A 23,248-nucleotide genomic window follows, 5' to 3' on the forward strand; every position below is an offset into this window, starting at 1 on the left:
TAAAAACATTGTTTTACCCACAGTTATTAAGTTTTAATGTGTTAGGTAGGTTTACGGTTGCTGCTCAGCACCCCGCGGTGATCTCACAGCCTTCTGCAAACGCTCTTGACGTAAATGCGATGTGATGCAATCATTGCATGTCTGTGAAACGCTCATGACTGTTTTTTCTGACTGCATTTGCATGCCGCAGTCACTCATAAAGCGTCTCCATGCACCAGCCCGCCGCGACGACGCTTCCAGACACGTCTGGCGGTAACAGGACGGTGGGCGGACATCTGGATGCATTCAAATCATCTCTCTCTCAAAGTTCATTTGTCAACGTCTCTGTCTGTCTCATCACTATCGATTGCGCTGGGTGGGCGGGAGGGGTGGAAAGAAGGTGGGTGTCGATAGAGATGTCACGGCAAACACGAGCCAGATAGGAACATAATGAAGTGGTCGGACAGCGGCTGTCAGGTCCTGACTGATTTGGCGGAGTGACAGCCGATGGCGACTGCAGCCCTGCAGGAATGTACAGAAGGCAGCGATATCTGCCAGGGGTGAGCCTGGGGTCGTCTCTCTGCCTGCCAGCTTGAATTGGACAGTAAAAGACATTTCACTACCAGTTCATGAAGGGGCATAAATTATTCAGGTTGTGCCGGCTGGGGTGAGGATCCATAACAATGGATTCACATGATTCCTGGATATCGGTCTATGCTGGCATAAGTCATTAGCAGTACAATTTTATACAGTGCAAGCGGTCTTACTCTTAAAAGTGAAGGTGCTTCACGATGCCATAGAAGAACCAAATCTATAAACATTGCCTACCCTTGCTTGTGACCCACGGATGTCAAAACTGATTAAAAGAAGAGATAAATTGGCTTGTCTTGATGAGAAACTTATCAAGTGCTACAGTAAAAGCAAGTTTTAGATTTGCTCACCGTTGCATCTTCTGACAAACTGGTGGGCTGTAAAATTAGCAATTACGGCTATCGTTTAATCACGCTACACATCAGAAACGTGCTTGAGATTCGAGCATCCGGCAAACAGCTCCACAAGTTTCTGTGGTTCACAAGAGTTGTGGAGGCAGAGCAAGAAAAACCTGAGAAATTTGTCACGGAGGGCCAGGATGCATTGGCGCACTTTTCTCTGGCTTTGCAGATATTTGATGTAGCAGCAAGCGGTGCAACATACAAATCAAAGTGCTGTTATTTTCATGGACCATAGACGTCTATAACCTAGGTTGCGAATAGTGTTACTGCACAAGTACGAGACAAATTAAGACAGCTTTAGACTTTAGTGAGAGACCCGAGTTCAACCCAGTTCATTCAGGACTCTGAAACTTGAAACATATGTATATCAAATGTCAAAATTCATACGGGAAAATTAATTAATTAAGCAATTAATTTAAAGGGGACATTTCACAAGACATTTTTAAGATGCCAAATAAAACTTTGGTGTCCCCAGAGTACGTATTTAAAGTTTTAGCTCAAAATATCATATAGATAATTTATTATAACATGTTAAAATTGCCACTTTGTAGGTGTGAGTAAAAATGTGCTGTTTTTAAGTGTCCTTTTAAATGCAAATGAGCTGATCTCTGAACTAAATGGCAGTGATGTGGTTGGATAGTGCAGATTAAGGGGTGGTATTATTATATTAAGATCCCCTTCTGACATCACAAGGGGAACCACATTTCAATTACATATTTTTTCACATGCTTGCAGATAATGGTTTACCAAAACTAAGTTACTGGGTTGATCTTTTTAACATTTTCTAGGTTGATAAAAGCACTAGGGACCCAATTATAGAACTTAAACAGGGGAAAAGTCAGATTTTAATGATATGTCCTCTAACTTCCAGTATTAATGCATTGCTGTTTCAAGTTATTGGCTCAGTGGATAAAGCATTGCATTAGCAATACAGAGGTCATGAGTTCGATCTCAGGGAACACACATACTGAAAAAATGAATAGATGTATAGATTGAATGTACTGTAAAACCTAACAGTTAACTTAACTCAAACCATTTAAGTAAACCGGTTGCATAAGACCATTTAAGTTTTAAAACACATACATTTAAGTACTGTGAACTTGAGTCATGTGCAATTATGCACTTATATTTAAGTAGTGTGAACTTAAATATAAGTGCACAACTGCATATGACTCAATTTGTTTAGTTCACGGTACTCAAATGTATGTGTTTTAAAACTAATGCAACCGGTTTACTTAAATGGTTTGAGTTGAGTTAACTTTTAGAGATATGAAATATGTAATACTGCTCTATGGGTACTAAAGATTTACATGAGATGAGCAAAATCAGTGTGTGTTATGGGAACTTTAAATTCACATTTATTTTGGCTAGAAGTGGGTTGCTCGTAGCTAGTCTATATTGGGTCTATACTTAACCTAGAAGTCAATTGCCTGCTGGGTTGCTTTTAAAATAGTGAATACAGATATTCGACAGCTACAGATCATCGTTGCCTACTAGACAGGGCTAAAATATAATAAAAATAAAATATATTAGATAATGAATAAATACACAAAATAAATCTTCACACCACTGGATAACCCTTCCACCTTAAAGCATCACTTTTACGTTGACTTTTCTGATCTGGTGCAGGTAACAGGTGCTAAAATAAAGCAACATTTTTATCTTTCTCATTTTTCTGACCATGTCTGTTCTTCATCACTTCTTTCTGCTATATGCTCACACCTAAGCCTCCTACTTGCATGAGAGGATGTGATGGATTTCATAGTCAAGGTGCTGCTTTAATCCAATTTTAATCCATCTTCCTGGGACAGAGTTTGAGATTTATTCCCTTTTGTTGGTTCCTGCTGCGAATGCAGCTCAATTTTCATTTTTCATTTATACGTGTAAGAAAAATTAGTACACGCATTATAAAGGTGGATACAAAATCGCCAGTTTGTAAAGGGTTGAAAAAATAGTCTATTTTAAGGCTTTATAATATAGTGGCTTACCAAAACAAAATATTGTTTATGAAATCATCGACTGCTTTTTATTATAAGCATTTAAAAACGCACAAGTACAAAATAAATCGAATAATAATTAAATAATTTACGCTGTTACATTCTTACATTTAAAATGGAATATGTCATGGTTAATACATAAACAATTAGATAATCCATACACAATAATCAGTGTTAATATTTAAAAGAAATTGTGTGAATTAATGTTATGTCTACATCAGTTAGCCTTTTAAAACATCAAACGCCAAGACTTCACTGAAGCTGTTTAAAATATGGTGTGATAAAGTGAGATATGACAGACTTCCAGACCTCACAGGACCTGAGATTGAGACAGGAATGAAATGTGTTGAGTAGCTGTCAGTGACAGCACAATATGGTATTTGTCAACATCAAAGCTTTCACTACATGCTAGCCAAACACCTGTTTCTACATAATGAAAGGATTAGCAGTCATTCAAGGAATTAAAATTTTAGTTATTGGCCAGAGAAAAGAAAATTTTTTGTTTCTACCATGAAACCTCATAATTTAAGTTTAAAATAAAGTGAATGTTACAATAAAACAATTATGCATTAAAGTGTGATTTACTATATAATTTATGCAGAAAATTGTAACACATCATGTTAGGGGAGAAAAGTAAAATTTTTAAAAACATAATGTATTAGACAGAAATATATTTTTGTTGTGGTCGATAACTCACAAGTGTGGTCTATCAATAGCAGGTGGAATTTTGAACAAACATAAAACGGCTTCAGTATAAATTAGGGCTGTCAATAGATTAAAAAAATTAATCTAGATTAATCGCATGATTTCATGAGTTAACTCGCGATTAATCGCAATTTTTTTATCCATTCTACATTTTCCCTAATTTAACACTTTTCGGGTTTTTAATACTCTAATCATATAGATGCTTTATGCAAATGTATGTTAACAACAGCCTGTTTACATTTTTAACAGAACCATCAAGCTATTGTTTTGTATATGAATTTTCCTTTCAGAATAATTTTCTTTCTCAATTTTTTTTTACTGCTGTATCATTTGTGACCTGTGCTGGCAAGTTAAGTCAGAATTAGCTAATTTTCAAAAATAGTTGTTCATATTTTGACATTTTCTATTAAACATAGAACAATGCATGATTTGTTGAAATATAACAAAATATGACAGAACTACACCTGTTTGAAGTTGAAAGAGTCAAATTACCACAAAAAATTACCACATCAATACCTTAAAATCACTGGTAAAACTAATAGATTTAGCACACACAAAGCAAAAACATCATCAATGTATGTTATTAACGCGTTAAATTTGACAGCCCTAGTATAAATTCACTTTGAACATAAGTAACGCATTGTAAGTAACACAACAGAACAAGATAGATTTTTTTCTTACACTTGTTTTTAGTAAATATACATGACTATGACCTTGTTAATATGAACTGCAAAAATATTTTTTCATATATCTTCGCAAAAAATTATGAAATTATATTTTCATTTTAAATTTTAGTTTCAACAAATGTTTCAAAACCTGACAGTTCAAAATTTAAATGTTAAAAAAAAATTCAACAGTATTAACACTATGAAAAGAAACACGAAAGAAACGAAAGAAACACTTGTTACTGTTGCGCTGCTAATACTGTAAATTAAATTAAATTAAATTAAATTAAATTAAATTAAATTAAATTAAATTAAATTAAATTAAATTAAATTAAATTAAATTAAATTAAATTAAATTAAATTAAATTAAATTAAATTAAATGTTCAACATAATACAACAGTATTAGCAGCGAGACAAAGGTAACAAGTGTTTCTTTCGTCTCGACAGGAACTCCTTAAACTCGATTTACTTTTATTTTGAAAAACTCTGAGAAGTCAAACTTCAGGATGTGTTAGGTCACTAAATAACCTGTAGATTGATCAGTACTTAACACATGAAACAAGGAACACAACGCGTTATAAGAAAAAATGACAGCTTTACAAATTTACTTTTCATGTTCAAAAAAACAGCTTTCTGGACCTACACGCGCAAAACAATGAAGAAATAACGCGTTATTGGTCAGCTCTGTCAAGAGTTGCATGCTAAAGAATCAGTGCTCGGAGAAAATCATTTGTTATTTTCGTCCCGCGTTACTTTCGCCTGGTTCTCCCTTACATCATGAAATCTAAATGATACAGACACCAAAAATTCTAGAAATTTGTATAGTAGGGTATGTTACCCAACAAAGCATCAATGTGATAAAGCATGTGACAAATTTGTTTTAATCGTACACCAACTTTATTTTTGTAGCTGTGCTCAATCAACACTATCTCATGGCAATTCATACGTGTTTTACGAGGTGGCTAATTCATATTAATTTGTACGACTACATTCGTAGATTTTTGCTTTTACCCCTGTGAAGTTGAAGTTAGGGGTGTTTTTTATGAAAATTTTATGTTTTTAGCCAACTCATAAAATATCTACAAATTGTCAGGCTGGCTCAGCGGGTGGGTAAAGCAACCAGGAGTTACACAAACCAGCCATTGTCAAACCCAGAGGTCGTATGAGGTGAAACAGACCCTCTGCCATGACAGGGTCAGAAAATCAAAAAGTAAAAACTATAATCTCATTTTTGTGCTCTTTTTATTCCTGAACGTCTCGTGCATTGTGTGGCACTTGGCTGAAGTCACGTAGCATTTAAAGGAGGATGAAATTTTTAGGAAATGGAATTGCAGAATCCTTGAAAAAGACAGATGGGTTCAGCTAAAAGTGTCCATGCAGCAAATCCTTTTGTAAAAGGGAATCATAGGGCACAAAGAGGGCTGAAGTATTTAATCCATCAATACCGATTCCACCGCCTGTGTAGACAGTGCTGTAGTGCCTAACATTAAGGCCAGACATGTCACAACCAAACAAACTGTATTTACCTTCTACGTGATCAGCATGTTGTGCCACCATTTCTTATGAGCAACAACTAAAACTGTTTGTGGATTCTGGCGGAAGAAACTTAAGAGGAGTTCTCAGTTTGGATTTTAATTTAAGTATTAACTTTGTCCCACAATGAGGTGTTTTTAACACTTCAGGAGACGTATGAGTTTATTGGGCTCTATGGATCTAGGAAAAGCAGAGGTGATGTTAAAGGGCACCTATTATGCAAAATCCACTTTTACAAAGTGTTTGGACATAATGTGTGTTAGCAGGCCACCCACTCCTTGTTTCTTAATCCCCATTGAACTAAAGCAGTCTCATTAGACATGCGGTTTTGATTCTCTTATCAATGTGAGGTCGCATTGATAAAGCCCCGCCCACTTACAGTCCTGCATTATTATAGTTTCCACCCTCAGCGAGTTGTACCCTGTCCACTAGACACTATTGTCTCAGACTGTATTAATCAGATTTATTTTAACCAAAAGTGCTCATTGTCTTTTGGCAAGGGAGGGCGGAGCTGTAGCTCATTTGCATTTAAAGGTACAGACATTAAAATAGTGCGTTTTTGCTCCCAACCAAATAGGGTCATTTTGGAAATGCTCTAATAAATTATCTGTGGGGTATTTTGAGCTGAAAACCCAGTCTGTGAAAACCCAACTAAAGTCATGTTTTTGTCATATAAACTGGATATCTTAACTGGATAACATTGACTGAGTAAGATCATGTCAAAGATTAAAATGAAACTTTGATGCTCCTCATCTCATCATTAGGAGATAGAGTTACATACTGTTGATCCTGGAAATATTCATATTGAGATCTCTGAACTATGGTTGGTATTTTGTGAAATTTGAATACAGTATAAGACGAAATATATATACTGTATATATATATATATATATATATATATATATATATAATTTATACAACAGTTCTTTCTGGTTCTCGAATCTGATTGGCTAAGAGCTATGCGATATTGTGCTGATAACGGCACTGTAACCGCTTCACCTTTCGTATCATTCCGCCACCTAGTGAATGGAGGTCCTAAGCAGGCTCATCTCTGAATGGAAAAACACAGACGCCCTGTTTTGAATCACTCTCCGTTTGTCTCATTATTTTACTAGCTCATAAATCAGTCTGTGAATCCCCAATCGGAAGTTATTATTCCGTCAAAGATCAGCGCTCTTGGATGTTACGTTAAAGTTAATGGGAGAAATGTCTTGTCACATCGTGTGGATTATTAACACTTGGAAAGAGGAATATAAACACTCGTTTTTTTCTGGAGCTATATCTTTTATCAGAACGCGAAAACACAGTGAAACTGCAGGTAAGCACCGCAGCTTTTAAATGTGGACATTGATCATTTACTTTATCGTGACGTGACTATTAAAACATGTTATGAGATATCGCCACTGGTATATTTATAAGCAGCATGCAAAAACATCTCTTTGACACTTATAAAAAAAGTTTTATATAGTACTGACAAGAACAAAGTTTAATAATAATAATCGAGTGCTCGTATCGCGTTAAGAATAAATGAGAAAGCAATAGTAACGTTATACAAGTATAGTTTTATTCACTTTTACCTCGCGCCAAAACAAAAACAACACAAAAGACACTAAATATGAATAAAAAACAAGTAATAGTTTGATCATGACACCAAATACTGCTGATTTGATCTCATTTTGACGATCATAAACAAACAAGGCCAACATGAGAGCCGGGGAATCCCTGTCAGAGATGTAGCCCAGAGAGGGCGGTGGTCAGCGGGGCGAGTGAACACTGATGTCCGCTCATGCTTTGGTTCTCATTCGTACCAAATCTCACTAAGCAAACGTTCAAACAGGCGCTATCTTTACTAATCGACTGCAGATTTAAATATAATACATATACATTCTCGACTGAACTAATTTTAAAACTACACTTTGTGACCAAGAAACGGTAATATAAAGTAACGGCTTTTCCGTCCATTGAGTTGTTATGAGCTTCAAAGCAGCCGAAAGTTTTACCTGTCATTCTGGCCGCCCTCAAATCCGTGGCGGAAGAAGTAGTTCTCAAACAAAGAGACTTTTAAAATTACTCCGTTGTTGTTTTCTAGTTTTCGTTTTTCAAACGTGTGCTGTCGAACTGTTGTATAAAAGCAATATCGCCCTCGGAGTCGTGTGATATAGCTCTATATCATCACGGCTGTGATTGCCTCCAGCACTCGGCCTGCGGCCTCGTGCCTCTGGCCTAATCACAGCCGTGATGATATAGAGCTATATCACACTCCTACTCGAGCGATATTGCTTAAATATATACAAAAATTCAAATCCATAACTTGATTTTCAAAGATTTATTATAAAAACAAAATATTTTTTCCACAAAATGCAATAAATCCATGACAGTTTTTTTTCCAAATGCTAGAAATCTATTCAATCAAATGTGCATTAAAATTCTTTTAGTTGAACAGTTGTACACACTGATTAAAAAAATTAACATTAATGGCATTAATAAAAACACTTACTTTTTCATATTCTTGGGCTTAACTTCTATACGTTACATTAGCAATACAATCGCTTATAATGTTGATTCATAGCCGCAGCAAATTTAGCTGCCTGTGCTATCGTGTATTATGTTGTGCTATCTGTCGATTTTCTGTGCTTTTCACTGCTTCTATTAATGTAAGGCTGCTATGATACAATTACCAAATTGTGAAAAGCGCTATATAAATAAAATTTAATTGAAATGAAATATTAAGAACACTGTCATTGCTGCGGTTATACTTGACGTCGTCGCTTAACGTTTTTCACAGCGATCAGCTGTAAAATGTTTTGGTACTGCTCGATTTTCGTTGACTTTGAGTAAAATAATGTAAAGATTTTCATAAGATGAGGTCAATGTGTTAGCATGAGAAGCTTGATGCTGTCGGGAGAACAAGCACCCGTCTCCCGAGTGCCTCTCGCGAAAATTATTAGATGTTGATTGCTTACATTTCTTTCCCGTCACAGAAAACCATCACAGGTTTATCAATGCAATTTAAGTATTATTTTGTGTTGTTAGTTGATCACAAAGTACAAAGTAGATGAGGAAAACTAGGACTCTGTGTACGCCATTGTTTGTTTACATTGCGTAAACAGTGCGCTGTAATTTCTGGAGCGGATTTATTGCATTCTGTAAAAAAGGAGGAATGGCGTTTATCGCATTTTGGGAAAAAAGGGAGAAAAGATGACAGAATAAAACGGCGGATATTGGATTTTGCGTAAAATTAAGAATTTAGTTTTAACTACTGACCTGATATAATACTGATTTTGGCAGTAACAATTTTTTTTCAAAAATGGTGTTTATAGCGTTTTGGAACCAAACTCTTCATATATATATATGAAGAGTTTGGTTCCAAAACGCTATAAACACCATTTTTGAAAAAAAAAATTCTTGGGTCATTTTGCTCATTTTGCGCATCTTAATTTAGGAATTTTTAGATATTTTTTTAACTGAAAACAAGACAAAAATACTAAGAATTTTTTTTTTCATTTTTGCAGTGCATGTACGACAATCTTAGCCCCCCCCCCCAACTCTCTACATCCATCTTTCCTTTTGATTTTGCTATTACATTGACAAGCACGTTGAGATGTGAGTGAGCAAAAATAATTACCTAATCTTGGTACTGTAAGCTTTTTATGATAAAAAAACATAATATTTTTTATAAAATTATTAGTAGAACATTTTACGCATCTTTAATTAAGGTCAAAGCATATCGATCCCACAACCTCCGTAACCTCTGACGCACCCCTTATGGAGGCCCGGACCCCAGATTGGGAACCACTGATATAGGAGAAACAACTAACCAGATCTCATTTATAACTTCCTGTGTGCTTTAGATTTGTTAAGAGGCAGCCTAAGGTTGCATAAGAAGTACAGCTATTAGTGAAACAAGCACAAGTTTCTGCATCAAAGCGAGCATTGCGGTGTGTAAATGAGATAGATTTGTCGTGGCTCATTTCAGCAGGGAGCACCGCAGTCACAACAGACAGGTACACTAACTAATGCCAAGCTGTTAAAGTCTGTAACTAATTTTAGCTAGCTGTCAAGTAATAATTAGGGAGGAGACACTTGCTGTGTCAGTGTGAATATGCACGCCAACATAATCTATTTGTGGAAATTATTTTTGCAGTCGTGAGATGAAAAACATAACTGCTTGCTTCCCACGAGACACACTTTTATAGGGGCTTCTGTATTTATGTAACAAAGTGGATGCGAAGGTAAAAAAAGATGAAGATCACCTAAGTTTATTATTCGCAACGGGACTCATTTAACAAACAATAATTAAAGGGCAAATGCTCGTGCGGATGTTCGGTACATACCGGTTTCATTGCAAGCTTGTCTGAGTCATGTTGTGCACCTTTCAGGTTGCAAGTAAAAGGGAAAAAGTATTTTACACTCTTCAGTCATTTAAAAATTATATGTTAAAATATATAATTTATTAGTGGTTAATGCTGCATGCGCACCAGAAACTTTGTCGCTGTGTGTCGCCCGTCTCTTTCAAAGAGGTCGTTAGAAGTGTTTCTAATTCTGGTTGTCCTACTAACAACTAGAAACAAATGAGTCACCGTCCTTTCAGTTAATAACAAAATGAACTCCACTGCTTCATTCTCAATAGCAGTCGGTCTCGAAAGTCCCTCGCCATTTGCATAAAGTTGAACTGTTCTTAACTTTGTTGTTGCGTAGCTAGACACGCCCACTTCCTGTCGCTCACGTTGCCAGTTTTATTTATTCCAAATCAACACTCTTAAGGTCAGGGGTTTGATCACATGACCAAATCACATGGTTAGTTAAAGGGGACATTTCATAAGACTTTTTGGTCAAATTTTACTTAAAGGGGTGTTCGTAAGACTGAAATGACACCCTGATAAACATGACATGACACGTGCTATGAACATGAAGGAGATTTTATGCATATTTATGACAACTGTCATTAAGTGTCATTTGTTCAGCAATTTTTAATGCAAAGATGAAATTATTTGAAATGACTTTATTATGACAACTTGACATAAACCAATAAACCAATAAATAAATAAATCTGTCATAAACATGAAAAAGCAGAATAATTATCAAACTTACACTGCAAAAAAAAGATTTTCAAGAAAAAAAATTCAAAAGTATTAAGTAAAAGTATTTTTGTCTTGTTTTCAGTAAAAATATCTAAAAATTCTTAAGTTAAGATGCTTTTTCTTGATGAGCAAAATGACACATGAAAATAAGTCTAGTTTTTAGACAAAAAATATCAAATTTAAATGATTTTGTGCATAAACAAGCAAAAAATCTGCCAATGGCATGAGCAAATTTTTCTTTAATTTTTCTTGAATTTATTGTTTAAGAAAAATATTCAAGATTTTTTGCTTATCCCACTGGCACATTTTTTTGTTTGTTTTATGCACAAAATCACTTAAATTTCATATTTATGGTCTAAAAACTAGACTTATTTTCTAGACATTTTGCTCATCAAGAAAAAGCAACTTAATTTAAGAATTTTTAGATATTTTTACTGAAAACTGTCAGGAATGGCAAGGCAAGAACCCAGGCACAAACGGATATATACAAAAAAGACTGAAGACTTTAATTAATAAGACACAAAAACAGAAAAAACAAAACCCACATGGGGGCAAAACATCACAAATCCTAGAAAACAAAACACTGACAAAACTAGAACAACACTACAAACAGACTCTACTTAATAACAATAAACTAGACTGGATATTTATGGGACACGATACTCACAGTTAGAAAGACAAACGCACAAGCAAAGAACATCAAACACAAGGACTTTAAATAGGGACAAAATAAATTACATACCTGGAAATCATTACAAGTAAGGGATCGGGGAAAAAGTGACGAGACCCCCTTAAATGCGTGGTCAGAATAAACCAATACTAAAACCACGCATCTCCCACATAAAACATGGTACTGCCAGAACCCTGTCACAAAGACTAGATATAATTCAAGCAATGATTCTGACGGGATCCTGACAAAGACAAGACAAAAATACTAAGAATTTTTGTCTTGAAAGTCATTTTTGCAGTGTGGGTTAACATTACATTAAACTGTCATTTAAATGTCATTAAGTGTTAATATTATGTCAAATCATTTTAAATACCTTAACAAAATGCAACAGACACATCAAAATATTACTTAACTTTATGTATGTGCACAATACATAAAATAAAGACAAATAACAGAACTTAGATGTGAAAATTTCAGGTTCTGAAATTTTCTGACATAGAAGACAAAAATAACAAAACATTTAATCAATTTAATTTAATTACCTTTGTAGCAATATGGACCCAACACTGCATAGCTTAACCCATTATACTGTTTTCATTTAATTTTAGGTTAATCGGTCTCCAAAAGCAATAACATACAATTTTAATTATTATTATTATTATTTATTATTATTATTATTATTATTATTATTATTATTATTATTATTATTATTATTATTATTATTATTATTATTATTATCATTGAATGATTGATTTTATTTGTTTAACACATGGAGGAAACTTAAAAAAAAACATTATAAAATTAAGAATTGACAGATTTGACAGACTATTAACACTTAATGACATTTTAATGACAAATTATATTTGTACCACTGTAGTTGAGGTCAAGAAAAATATTCATGATGCTGTTATGAAACTATATGACAGACATTTTAATGACAAATTATATTTGTACCACTGGTAGGGGTGTAACGATTAATCGTGCAAATGTGCGTTTCTTAATGAATGAATTTTAATGAATTACGGTGAAATCCTGGCACATCCAAAAGACAGGGGGTGCTCTCATGCAGATACTCCCTTTGTGCCACAGAAGAAGTAACGTTACAAACAATATTCCAGGAAATGTCTACAGGAATATTTATATCGCTGTTCTTCAAATTGTTTCAGGTATTTTCATGATAATAAAGAATATTTTGAATGGTTTTGTTTAATGAGTGTTGCTTTTTTAAATGCACGTTATAAACGACTCCGACTGATTTTAGATTGATAAGGACTTCCTACTGACCAAATGCCGTAGTACACGCAAGCTGTGCATGAAACAAAGAATCGCAGCAAATTCAAAATTGATTTCAGACAGGCTTTTTTAATGGAACGCGTGATTAATCGTTACAGCCCTAACCACTGGTAAAAAGTGGTTAGTTATGTTTTCTTGGTATTGTTAAGTTGTCATGACAAGTTATGATGTATTGGTTAATGTCAAGTTGTCATGACAAGTTATAATGTATTGGTTAATGTCAAGTTGTCATAACAAAGATTGTCTTTGCATTAAAAATGACATAATTGAACAAATGACACTTAATGATTGTTGTCATAAAATCTCCTACATGTTCATGACACGTGTCATGTTATGATTATGAAGGTGTCCTGTCAGTCTTATGAACACCTCTTCCAGTAAAGTGTTACCTTACCATATAGAATTTGTTATAGCATTTTAAAATGGCCACTTTTAGATGTGAGCACATATATAGAGACGTATTCAGTGTTCAGTGCAATATAAACTTGGCATTATTAAGAGAGGTGTGGTATTATTTTTCCAAGCAGTTGGACATACAATTAGTCTGGTGGAAAATAAAAAGACTCAAAATGTCAATGCAATTCAATATGTGAGGAGCGAATACAGAGCAACCACATAACAACACCCTGGCATCGAGGCAGCTTTGGCACAGGCAAGCACCACATTTTCTTAACAAATATAGCCGAACATATTTAAAAAAAAAAAAAAAAACTTATGAAATCCTCTTCAAATATTCTCTCTTTCTCTTAAATTGAAGATGTTTTCTTGTATTGAGTCATTGTTAAACACATGAACTGATAAAGGAGGTATTGTTAGATCAGTGACTGCGCCGTGTTGTCGGGTTTGGTAATTGTCACCTGGTAGAGAGGCGCTTTACTCTGAGGAACATCATCACACCGTCAGCCTCTGACAGCCGCCTGCGCTAATTGTGACAGTTCAACGCTTAGATCACTTTGTGCGCCTCTAATTTAATACCCCATGCATCATTTTCCCCATTAGAATATGCAAATGCCCCCGACTTGAAAATAGACAACAGCCCCCAACCTGACATAGTCTTCCCTTTTCTCACGTCACGTCTCGTTCGCTCACTCCCTGTTTAAACACACACATCCCATCTTTCTTTCTCTCTCTCTCTCTCTCTCTCTCTCTCTCTCTCTCTCTCTCTCTCTCATTGAATCATATGTCACAGTGACAAGAAAGAAGAGTTTAGGCATGAAGAAGTGTCTGTGTGCAACAAAACATATGGCAACGATCACAGTTTGTTAAAGCCGATTTACACTTGCATGCATTTTTGCAAGGAAGAAAGTTTGACGAAGAAGATGCATTTAAACTTGGCAGAGTACGTCTGCGTGCATATCTCAAATCAGCTCCCGAGATGATCAGATTAATATTCGTCTTTAATCCATCTTGGAGGGCATGCACACTTTAATAATTGGATAGCTGTCTAATCGCAAACACATATAAAGTGTGCTTTCCAAGTGTAAATAGCAGAGTAACACCCAAACTTTATTTTCACATTGGAAAAATGTGACCTTTCAATTCCACCAGTAATTCCAACATTATAAGCAAATAAAGTTTGGTGTCATTTTTGTGCTAATAAAAGATAAAATTACAGTCACTGCTGAAGAGGCTGCATGCAACAATCTCAATATGGCACAGCTTCAAATGCATTACTGGTTACTATATAAATGACACACGTGAGCTGAAAGGTTCATAAATATTAAACAAAATATTCACACTATTCTTACCCCATGTGATGGGTACGTCAGCCACCCCCAGTCTCCTGATATTTTTGTTGTGTCCAGCAGATTGACTGTAAAACAAAAGAGCATAGACACATGTTACATGGTGATCCAATAAGTCCTGTGTGCTACATTTATAATAATCATACATCTCCATCAGAAAGTAAAGTTGGCCACTGTAATATATTGAAAATACATAACCTGTTAACCAGGGCCGGCGTCATGGGGGGGCATTCGCGGGCAGTGCCCGCCCAAACAGGTTGTTGTGCCCCCCCTACAAAGTTTTTTATTAATTTAATATATATCAAGAATAATTAAAATAAATTAAACATTGAATGTTTCATGACTTGTAATGTAATCAAATGAGGAAAATATAGTTGATATATGTTTTCTTTAATTAAAACAGACCAGTTTCTCTGATTGGATGTATTGCCGCATCTTACCCGTCTAACGTCTTTAGCATATTTGTGACTTTATACTAGCAACATGTTTTTTCGCGGCATTTTATGGATTGTGTAAAATATGGATATTAGAACATTTAGAACGAACCAGCACCGCCTGCTTCATCTGACTTCATGCAAACACAGACTGGCTCAAACTCAGAGATTAGAGGTCGAGGTGGAATTTACAAATCTACAGGACACTGTTTTAAGGAAGTTTAATGTTCGTACATGCCGTCTTCAGCTATTTTAAAGGTAAGTTAGCATTGTTTTAAATTACGTAAGCTTAAATGTGAAGTGTGGCTGTAGACCATTAACAGCATTACGACGTGATTATGGTAAAGCGGCTTTTTTAAAGCTAGGACGCGGGGTGCGCTGCGCTATGAAACCCATTCATTTCAATGGCTTGCGCCGCGCGAGGGCGGTTTGTTGTTGCGTCGAGCAAAGCGCGAGCGCAGCGGAGCTCAGCTTGCGCTCACGCCGCAGTCAAAGTAATGCCGCGGCGCATAGTTTGTGGTCTTTTGCACTTTACACGGAAAATGAGCTGACAGTCTGTACCAGTTGTATGTGTGCTTGCTGTGTTTAATGTTTTGTTTTTGCAAGTTATTGTTGCTATTGCGTGCCCCTCCGTTGGAAGCCAAGTGCCCCCCTGTTAGTTATGGTCTGGCGCCGGCTCTGCTGTTAACCTTTTTTTTTGCTAGATTATAGCGATGTCTTCTTTAAAAACTGAGCACTTATCAATCAAATCATCTGCTCATCATTCTCCATCACCATATCTAAACCATTGACCCTGACATCTCATGCTATTATCATCAAGTGTCTGAAACAGGTATACACCACAAGTATAATTTTCCTAAGGGAAGTGCCAAAGCTATTACAAATCATTTCCTAAATGTTTGGTTAATGGCCTTTGATTTCACTTCTTAATGGTTGGATCAATATGACAGTTTAGCTCAATGTTAAACACTAACATCTTTAATTAAGTTTAATAATAATTACAATAAACAATTATTTCACTAAGTAAAATAAACAATCAGCCAACTGTGTTACATACAATACATAAAAAGCTACATTAAAGCAAGCAAGCAAGCAAATAAAATAAAATAAAATAAAATAAAATAAAATAAAATAAAATAAAATAAAATAAAATAAAATAAAATAAAATAAAATAAAATAAAATAAAATAAAATAAAATAAAATAAAATAAAATAATGAAAATAAATAAATAAAAAAACAAATAAATAAAATAAAATAAAATAAAAAATGAGAATTAGACAATTAAATAATTAAATAAAATGAAATAAATGAAATAATGCAATGCAATGCAATGCAATGCAATGCAATGAATGCAATAAAATAAAATAAAATAAAATAAAATAAAATAAAATAAAATAAAATAAAATAAAATAAAATAAAATAAAATAAAATAAAATAAAATAAAATAAAATAAAATAAAATAATTAGGGCTGTCAATAGATTAAAAAAATTAATCTAGATTAATCGCATGATTTCATGAGTTAACTGCGATTAATCGCAAATTAATCGCACATTTTTATCCATTCTAAATTTACCCTAATTTAACACTTTTCAGGTTTTTAATATTCTAATCATATATACATATATATAGATGCTTTATGCAAATGTATGTTAACAATAGCCTGTTTACATTTTTAACAGGATCATCAGCCATTGTTTTGTATACTAATTTTCCTTTAAGAAGATTTTTCTTTCTCCATTTTTGTTTGCTGCTGCATCATTTGTGACCTGTGCTGGCAAGTTGAGTCAGAATTAGCCAATTTAAAAAAAATAGTTGTTCATATTTTGACATTCTCTATTAAAACATAGAACAATGCATGATTTGTTGAAATATAACAAAATATGACAGAACTACACGTGTTTGAAGTTGAAAGAGTCAAATTACCACAAAAATTACCACATCCATACATTATATTACCACATCAATACTTTAAAATCACTGGTAAAACTAATAGATTTAGCACACACAAAGCAAAAACATCATCAATGTATGTTCAACTTTTTTTCCTTTTGTTTGATTGACATTGAGACAGACTGCTTAAAATCTAAGTGATCTAATAATGTTACACATCAGATATTTTTACCCAACAGTTAACCAAACATTTACTTAAAACATAACAGATTATAGAGCCTACCTGCGTGAATTCTTATCAAAACAGATATTTGTAAAACTGTAATTTTGTGTAGATGTCTATATATCCGGGTCGCGCACTCGCGCGTCTGTGTGCACGCGCTTCAGATGTCAGTCAGTCAGCGTGAGGGGATCGCTTTTGAGTCTTGTCGCTCTTAATAACTCTTTAACATTAATCAGGTACCGAACTTTATCTCTCTTAATGACTATTTTAACATCAAGCAAGTCCTGCAGTCTATTTTTTAAGTCATGCATAAAAGCGAAACCAAAATGAATTGAGACGCATTTTTGTATTAGATTAAGCATTAGGAGGACGGTAACGTTACACCTCTCAGACGTATAAATAAAGATCATTTCAGATGTCCAACGAGCATTTAAAGCATTGGATTTGGTAGACGATTTGCTTAATGTTCTTATTTCTATGAAAACCTTTTACTCATTTAGAGAGAGTCACATTTGTCTGCGTCTCTGTTCATTCAACTATATGGGCTGGACCAAGGGTCAAACAGAAATTGCGCGTTGCGTTAATCTCCGTTAATAAAATTAGTGGCGTTAAAATGAATTTGCGTTAACGCGTTATTAACGCGTTAATTTTGACAGCCCTAAAAATAATAAAAATATATGAAAATAATAAAATAATACAATAAAAAGAAAGAAATAAAAACAGAAAATAAATAAATAAAATAAAATAAAATAAAATGATAATTAGATAATTAAATAAAATGAAATAAATAATGCATGCAACAAATAGATAATGAATGAAAGAAAATAAATAATAAAATAAAATAATAAAAAAATAAAAAATAAGCAAGCAAGCAATAAAAGAAAATAAAAGAAAATAATACAAATATATAATAATAATAATAAATACAATGTAAGAAAAAAATAAAAAAATAAAATAAAATAATGAAATAAAAAGAAAGAAAGAAAGAAAGAATGGAATTAATTGAATAAACAAATAAATAAATAAAGATATTTTACTAAAAATTTGATATTTATTGAATATAACACCACTTCCAGTGGCGGCTCGTGACTGCTCATCTGAGGAGGCGCTAATTCAAAATAAATGTTCGGATTGTCACGTGTGTGGTTCCCTTTTCCAAAATATGTGTCCTGCGTGTCGAGAGATCCTGTGTGCATTACATGTTTTGTCGAAATAAGTGCCTGCTGCACATGCGTCAAAACCGTTTATGATAAAAGAAACGCTCACGTTCCCCAAAAACACGCTAGACACTTCTTTAACAGTAAACTCTGATTACACATGAGATTATACGAGTATCTTGCATCTTTTATCATAAACCCTTTAGACGCGTCTGCAGCAGGCACTTATTGCAGGACACATGATGCACACACGATCTCTCAAAGCACAGAACACATATTTTGAAATTACGAACCACACACATGACAAGCTACATACATGTTGTGACGAACTTCGCATTGTGGGCCCTCAAAAAAAGAAGTCACCAGCCACAACTGACCACTTCACCACGGTAAATTCACTGTAATGCAAAACTTGTGTCGGTAGTTTCCTTTTAAACCTCATTTTTACAGTAGCACTGTCTAACATGTTTACTCATAGTATTGACACACATCTAGTGTGATTTTCACTTGAATTAATTGATGACCAGACCCCTCACCTGTTTACAGTACAATTCAAGGTCACAGCAGAATGAGCGTTTTTTTTTTTTCTTTCTTGACTGGAGCTAAAGGCCGTATCATGCTAAATGTCTCTCACGAATGCACACGGTAAACTGTTTCTTCCTGTACCTATCCATCTGGGAAACGGAAAGGAAGCTTCACGTTTGGCCCTGAGCTGTTTGCGTGACACTTGATGTGGGAAGCTGTGACAGATGTGCTCATCTGCGCTGGAGGAGGAGCCGACGAGAGACGTTCACCTGACCCAGTTTCACCCCCTAAATCCCAGAGACCCAGAGTCCTGCTTTACATTCAGCACACCCCGCTAGTTAGAAATGGGTAAACAAAGAGTCACCTTCAATTTGAAGAAATGCCAGCTGCCTCATGGATGTGTGTGTCGCGGTAACAGATAACACCGGTCGACATCCACCTCCCCAGGTATCACACAACAACGTCAAGCTCAGTGGTACCTTCGCATTTGACAATTTTATTGTTGCAGGTCCACAGGCGTTCATCACTGAGCTCCGGGTCAGGCTCGTGTGAGACCGGGTGCAATGTCGGTCCATGCAAAATTGCTAAACATTTGCATGTGCCCGTGCAGTACAGTGTCTATCCAGATAAGCAACAGAACAGTGATACATTAGACTCTTGCTGTGCATGTTGTTATAATCTAAAGTGAAGTTTAGGGTTAAGTGTGACCTTTAATCTCTTTTATTTGGTATTACTTTGCATTGCGTTAGATTACAATGTAACTTAAAGCTCATGACTCTACTTCGCCCTCTCTGTCGAAAACATAAGATTGCAGGTTACTTTGCATACCCATTCCTGGTTACGTGTAGCTCAATAGGCTTTATTCCCAGCTGCACTACTTCCTGAACTTCAGCCAGCTCCTTGTTTCCTGTCTGCCATTATTGGACAAACTGATTAATCCAGGTGTGTCTGATTATTGTTGTTGTGACTACTGAGGTCAGGCACACCAGGATTAATCAGTTTGTCCAATAATGGCAGACAGGAAACAAGGAGCTGGTTGAAGTTCAGGAAGTAGTCCAGCTGGGCATAAAGCCTATTGGTAGAGTATTGCGTTAGCAGCGCAAAGGTCATTAGTTTGATCCCAAAGATTACACAACAGTAGCGTAGCCAGAAAAGATACTCTGGGTGTGCATCTGAAAATCTGGGTGTGCCACATTTGGTATCATATTACTGTGCAAAATTATTAACCTTAAGCATATAACCATGTTATAACCATAATATGCGTGAGAAGGCAGAAGCAGATCCAAAAGCAACAATTTATTACACAAATAAGCCAGGCAAAGGTCAGTATCGCAATCAGAAATATTCAAACTGCTTTTGCGCGTTGGTTGACGCTAAGCCAGAGACGGACGTGATCAGTGCTTGTCATATATCACAACTAATATGCAGTGTTTAACCAACCACATAATGTTTATTTTATGTTTCAGACATTTAAATACACATAAGTACTAGTAAAACAATACATTTGTAGTTTGTAAAATACACACCGATGTCTATGGAAAGCAATCTATTCAAGTGTAATTTGGCGACGTCTTTTATTCATAAATCTGACACACATAGCGGAACTATAAAGTCTAACGATACTCTATTCTTTTCCCACTTACTTTCATGTATTTTATGAGAAACTGGGGAATTCAGGTGCTGCTAATCCGGTTGACAGGACTCTCTGAACTGCAGCGCTCATCTCGTCATAGATCAAGATAATTTATAAGGTTTAGTTGACATGGTAAGCAAGTTAGTGAATATTTTAATAAAAAAGGAAAAACGAAATAAAACGAATAGCATGCATCTGTAAGTTATTGTGACAATCATGATGCGTCGCTATGGAAACAATGGGTCAGATAAAATATTTTTTACTTATGCGTGAAAGGGTTGATTTTAAAAATAAATATATATTCTAAGGAAACAACAAAAGCACAAGTTAGTAAACTTTTTTTTTAGACTATAAAAGTTATTCTGCATCCATTTTTAGGTGCGCTACGCCAGTGTTACACACTGATGCATTGTGAGTCTCTTTGGATAAAAGTGTCTGCTAAATGCATTAATAAAGTTATTAAAAATCACAATTACAAGAACATGAACTAAAAAATCTTTGCTATTCTTTAATGGGATAATTTACTTTTTGATTAATAAGTCCTGATATGCACGTGAAAATGGCTATTTTAAACCAATTAATGCATCAGGCCCTGGCTAGATATAGATGAGTAGATATCTTCTTGCATTATCACAGTAAAAAAATGGTGTAGCACTTCACATCTCATCTATCGGTATCTTCATTAGCAGGTTGTCTGTGAGGTTTTGTTCTTTTTTAAATGTCATCACTTTGGTTAATTTTCTTCAGATTCACTTCAGGATCTTTCTTAACTCTCTCACTTTTTGTCTTACTTTCTCTATTTCTCTCTCTCTCTCTCTCTCTCTCTCACACACACACACACACACACACACACACACACACACACAAAAAAGACAGCACGTGTTGTAATCAGCAGTTTTAGTATGCTTGCTGATTGGACTCCTCATTTGGAAAGGATTCTTCTGATTAGGGCACTGGGTCACAAAGTAAGAACAGATGGCCTCTCTCTCTCTCTTTCTCTCTCTCTCTCTCTCTCTCTCTCTCTCTCTCTCTCTTTATTTGGCTCCTTGGTACTTCTTGGATGAAGTAATGGGTAGCTGGTGCAGTTCACCCCTGCTGGTAGATGACATATCTACACATTCTCAAGGTATAAAGCCAACCCAGTCTCACCCCATGGCGTCAATATTTGACGACACTTGACCATGCGTCAATATGTTGACGCGGAGGGTATACCTTTCGCGTCATTTTTTGACGAACTGGGGACTTCAATACTATTAAGTCCGTTGCATTATTTTTCCTATTTTCTTACCATTTTCTACCATTTTCGCGTCGGTTTAGGGTTAGATTTACATAATGACATCCCTACCCAAACCTTTCCCTAACCCCAATGCCAGGCGACAACTGTTTAATTTCGCGTACCCAATAGTATTGAAGTCCCCAGTTCGTCAAAAAATGACACGAAAGGTATACCCTCCGTTTTGTCAACATATTGACGCATTGGTCAAGTGTCGTCAAATATTGACGCCATGGGTGTGAGACCGTGTTAATAAAGCATGTTTCTTTATGACCCCTTTCAATAACTAATATCAAAAATGTATATAGACAAAACCTTTATGGTTCTGGATGGGGGGCAAGAATGTGTCTGTGAAGTTTCAGCTCAAAATACCCCTCAGAAAATGTATTATGGCATGTCAAAAATGACCCTACTTGGGTGGGAGTAAAGATCCTGTAAATGCAAATGAGCTACAGCTTCTTTACAAACAGACAGTGAGAGCTTTCAGGTAAAATAGATCCGATTAATAAAGTCTGAGACAATGTCTGTCTGGTGGACAGAGTACAACTCACTGAGGGTGAAAACTATGTTAATGCAGTACTGTTAGTGGGCGGGGCTTCATCAATGTGACCTCATATTGATAAGGGAATCAAAGCGGCATGTCTAATTAAATTGCTTTGGTTTAATGTGGATTAAAAACAAGTAGCGGGTGGACTGCTAACATACATTATGCCCAAACACTTTGTAAAAGTGGATTTTGCATAATATGTGCCCTTTAAAAAACAGCTGGTGTACCTAATTCCCCCAAGATATCCTTTTGTTGTCGAAAGTCATATGTCATGGTTGACAGGCATCTCCATGTTGTATGGGCTTCTGGTTGAACTATGGGGTCATCGCCTGATATTGGGAGCAGTGCTGAGGAAGTAGCATTAAAGGATGAATGGCTGAATGGTTCCACAGAGAACCTTTATCATCTGAAGAACCTTTCTGTTTTTACAAAAATGTTTAGATTTTTTAAAAAGTAAAAAGAAATGAATGGTTCTTTGAAGATCCTTTGACTAAATGGTTCTTTGAGGAACCAAAAATGGTTCATGGCATTGTGAAGCACCTTCATTTTTAAGAGTGTAAGAAAGGGAGGAAACTGTCCTCCAAAAAATAACGTCGTTTGTGCATGCACGACTTAAAGTGACGTATTAAGGCATTAGTGTCCTCTAGCGGCAGTAGCTTATAAATACAACCGGTTGTTACGTTTTTTTGCCTTATACATCAGATTAGACATTTAATTTTATGAATTTGTAAATGTAGAAACGGTTTCATAAACATTTGTGGTTTTAAAGATATTTTGGAGCATCTAACTCCACCCTCACCCTTACCCTAAACCCAACCACTTCTCAACCATATAAAACACAACACACAAGTAAAAGTACAGTCAGGTATCTATTGCATAAAAAAGTAAAAAAAGTATTACAAAC

General features: G+C 35.2%; 1 protein-coding gene across 1 annotated transcript in view; it reads right to left on the reverse strand.

Annotated features, from left to right (window-relative positions):
- Nucleotides 1–23,248, reverse strand: part of epha8 (eph receptor A8) — a 137,679-nt gene that overhangs the window by 80,821 nt on the left and 33,610 nt on the right. Inside the window, exon 4 of the mRNA XM_055183985.2 lies at nt 14,665–14,729. Within this exon, the coding sequence (XP_055039960.1) occupies nt 14,665–14,729 (65 nt within the window). The remainder of the gene's footprint in view (nt 1–14,664; nt 14,730–23,248) is intronic.

The sequence above is a fragment of the Misgurnus anguillicaudatus genome, chromosome 14 (assembly GCF_027580225.2).
Source record: "Misgurnus anguillicaudatus chromosome 14, ASM2758022v2, whole genome shotgun sequence".
Classification (NCBI taxonomy): domain Eukaryota; kingdom Metazoa; phylum Chordata; class Actinopteri; order Cypriniformes; family Cobitidae; genus Misgurnus; species Misgurnus anguillicaudatus.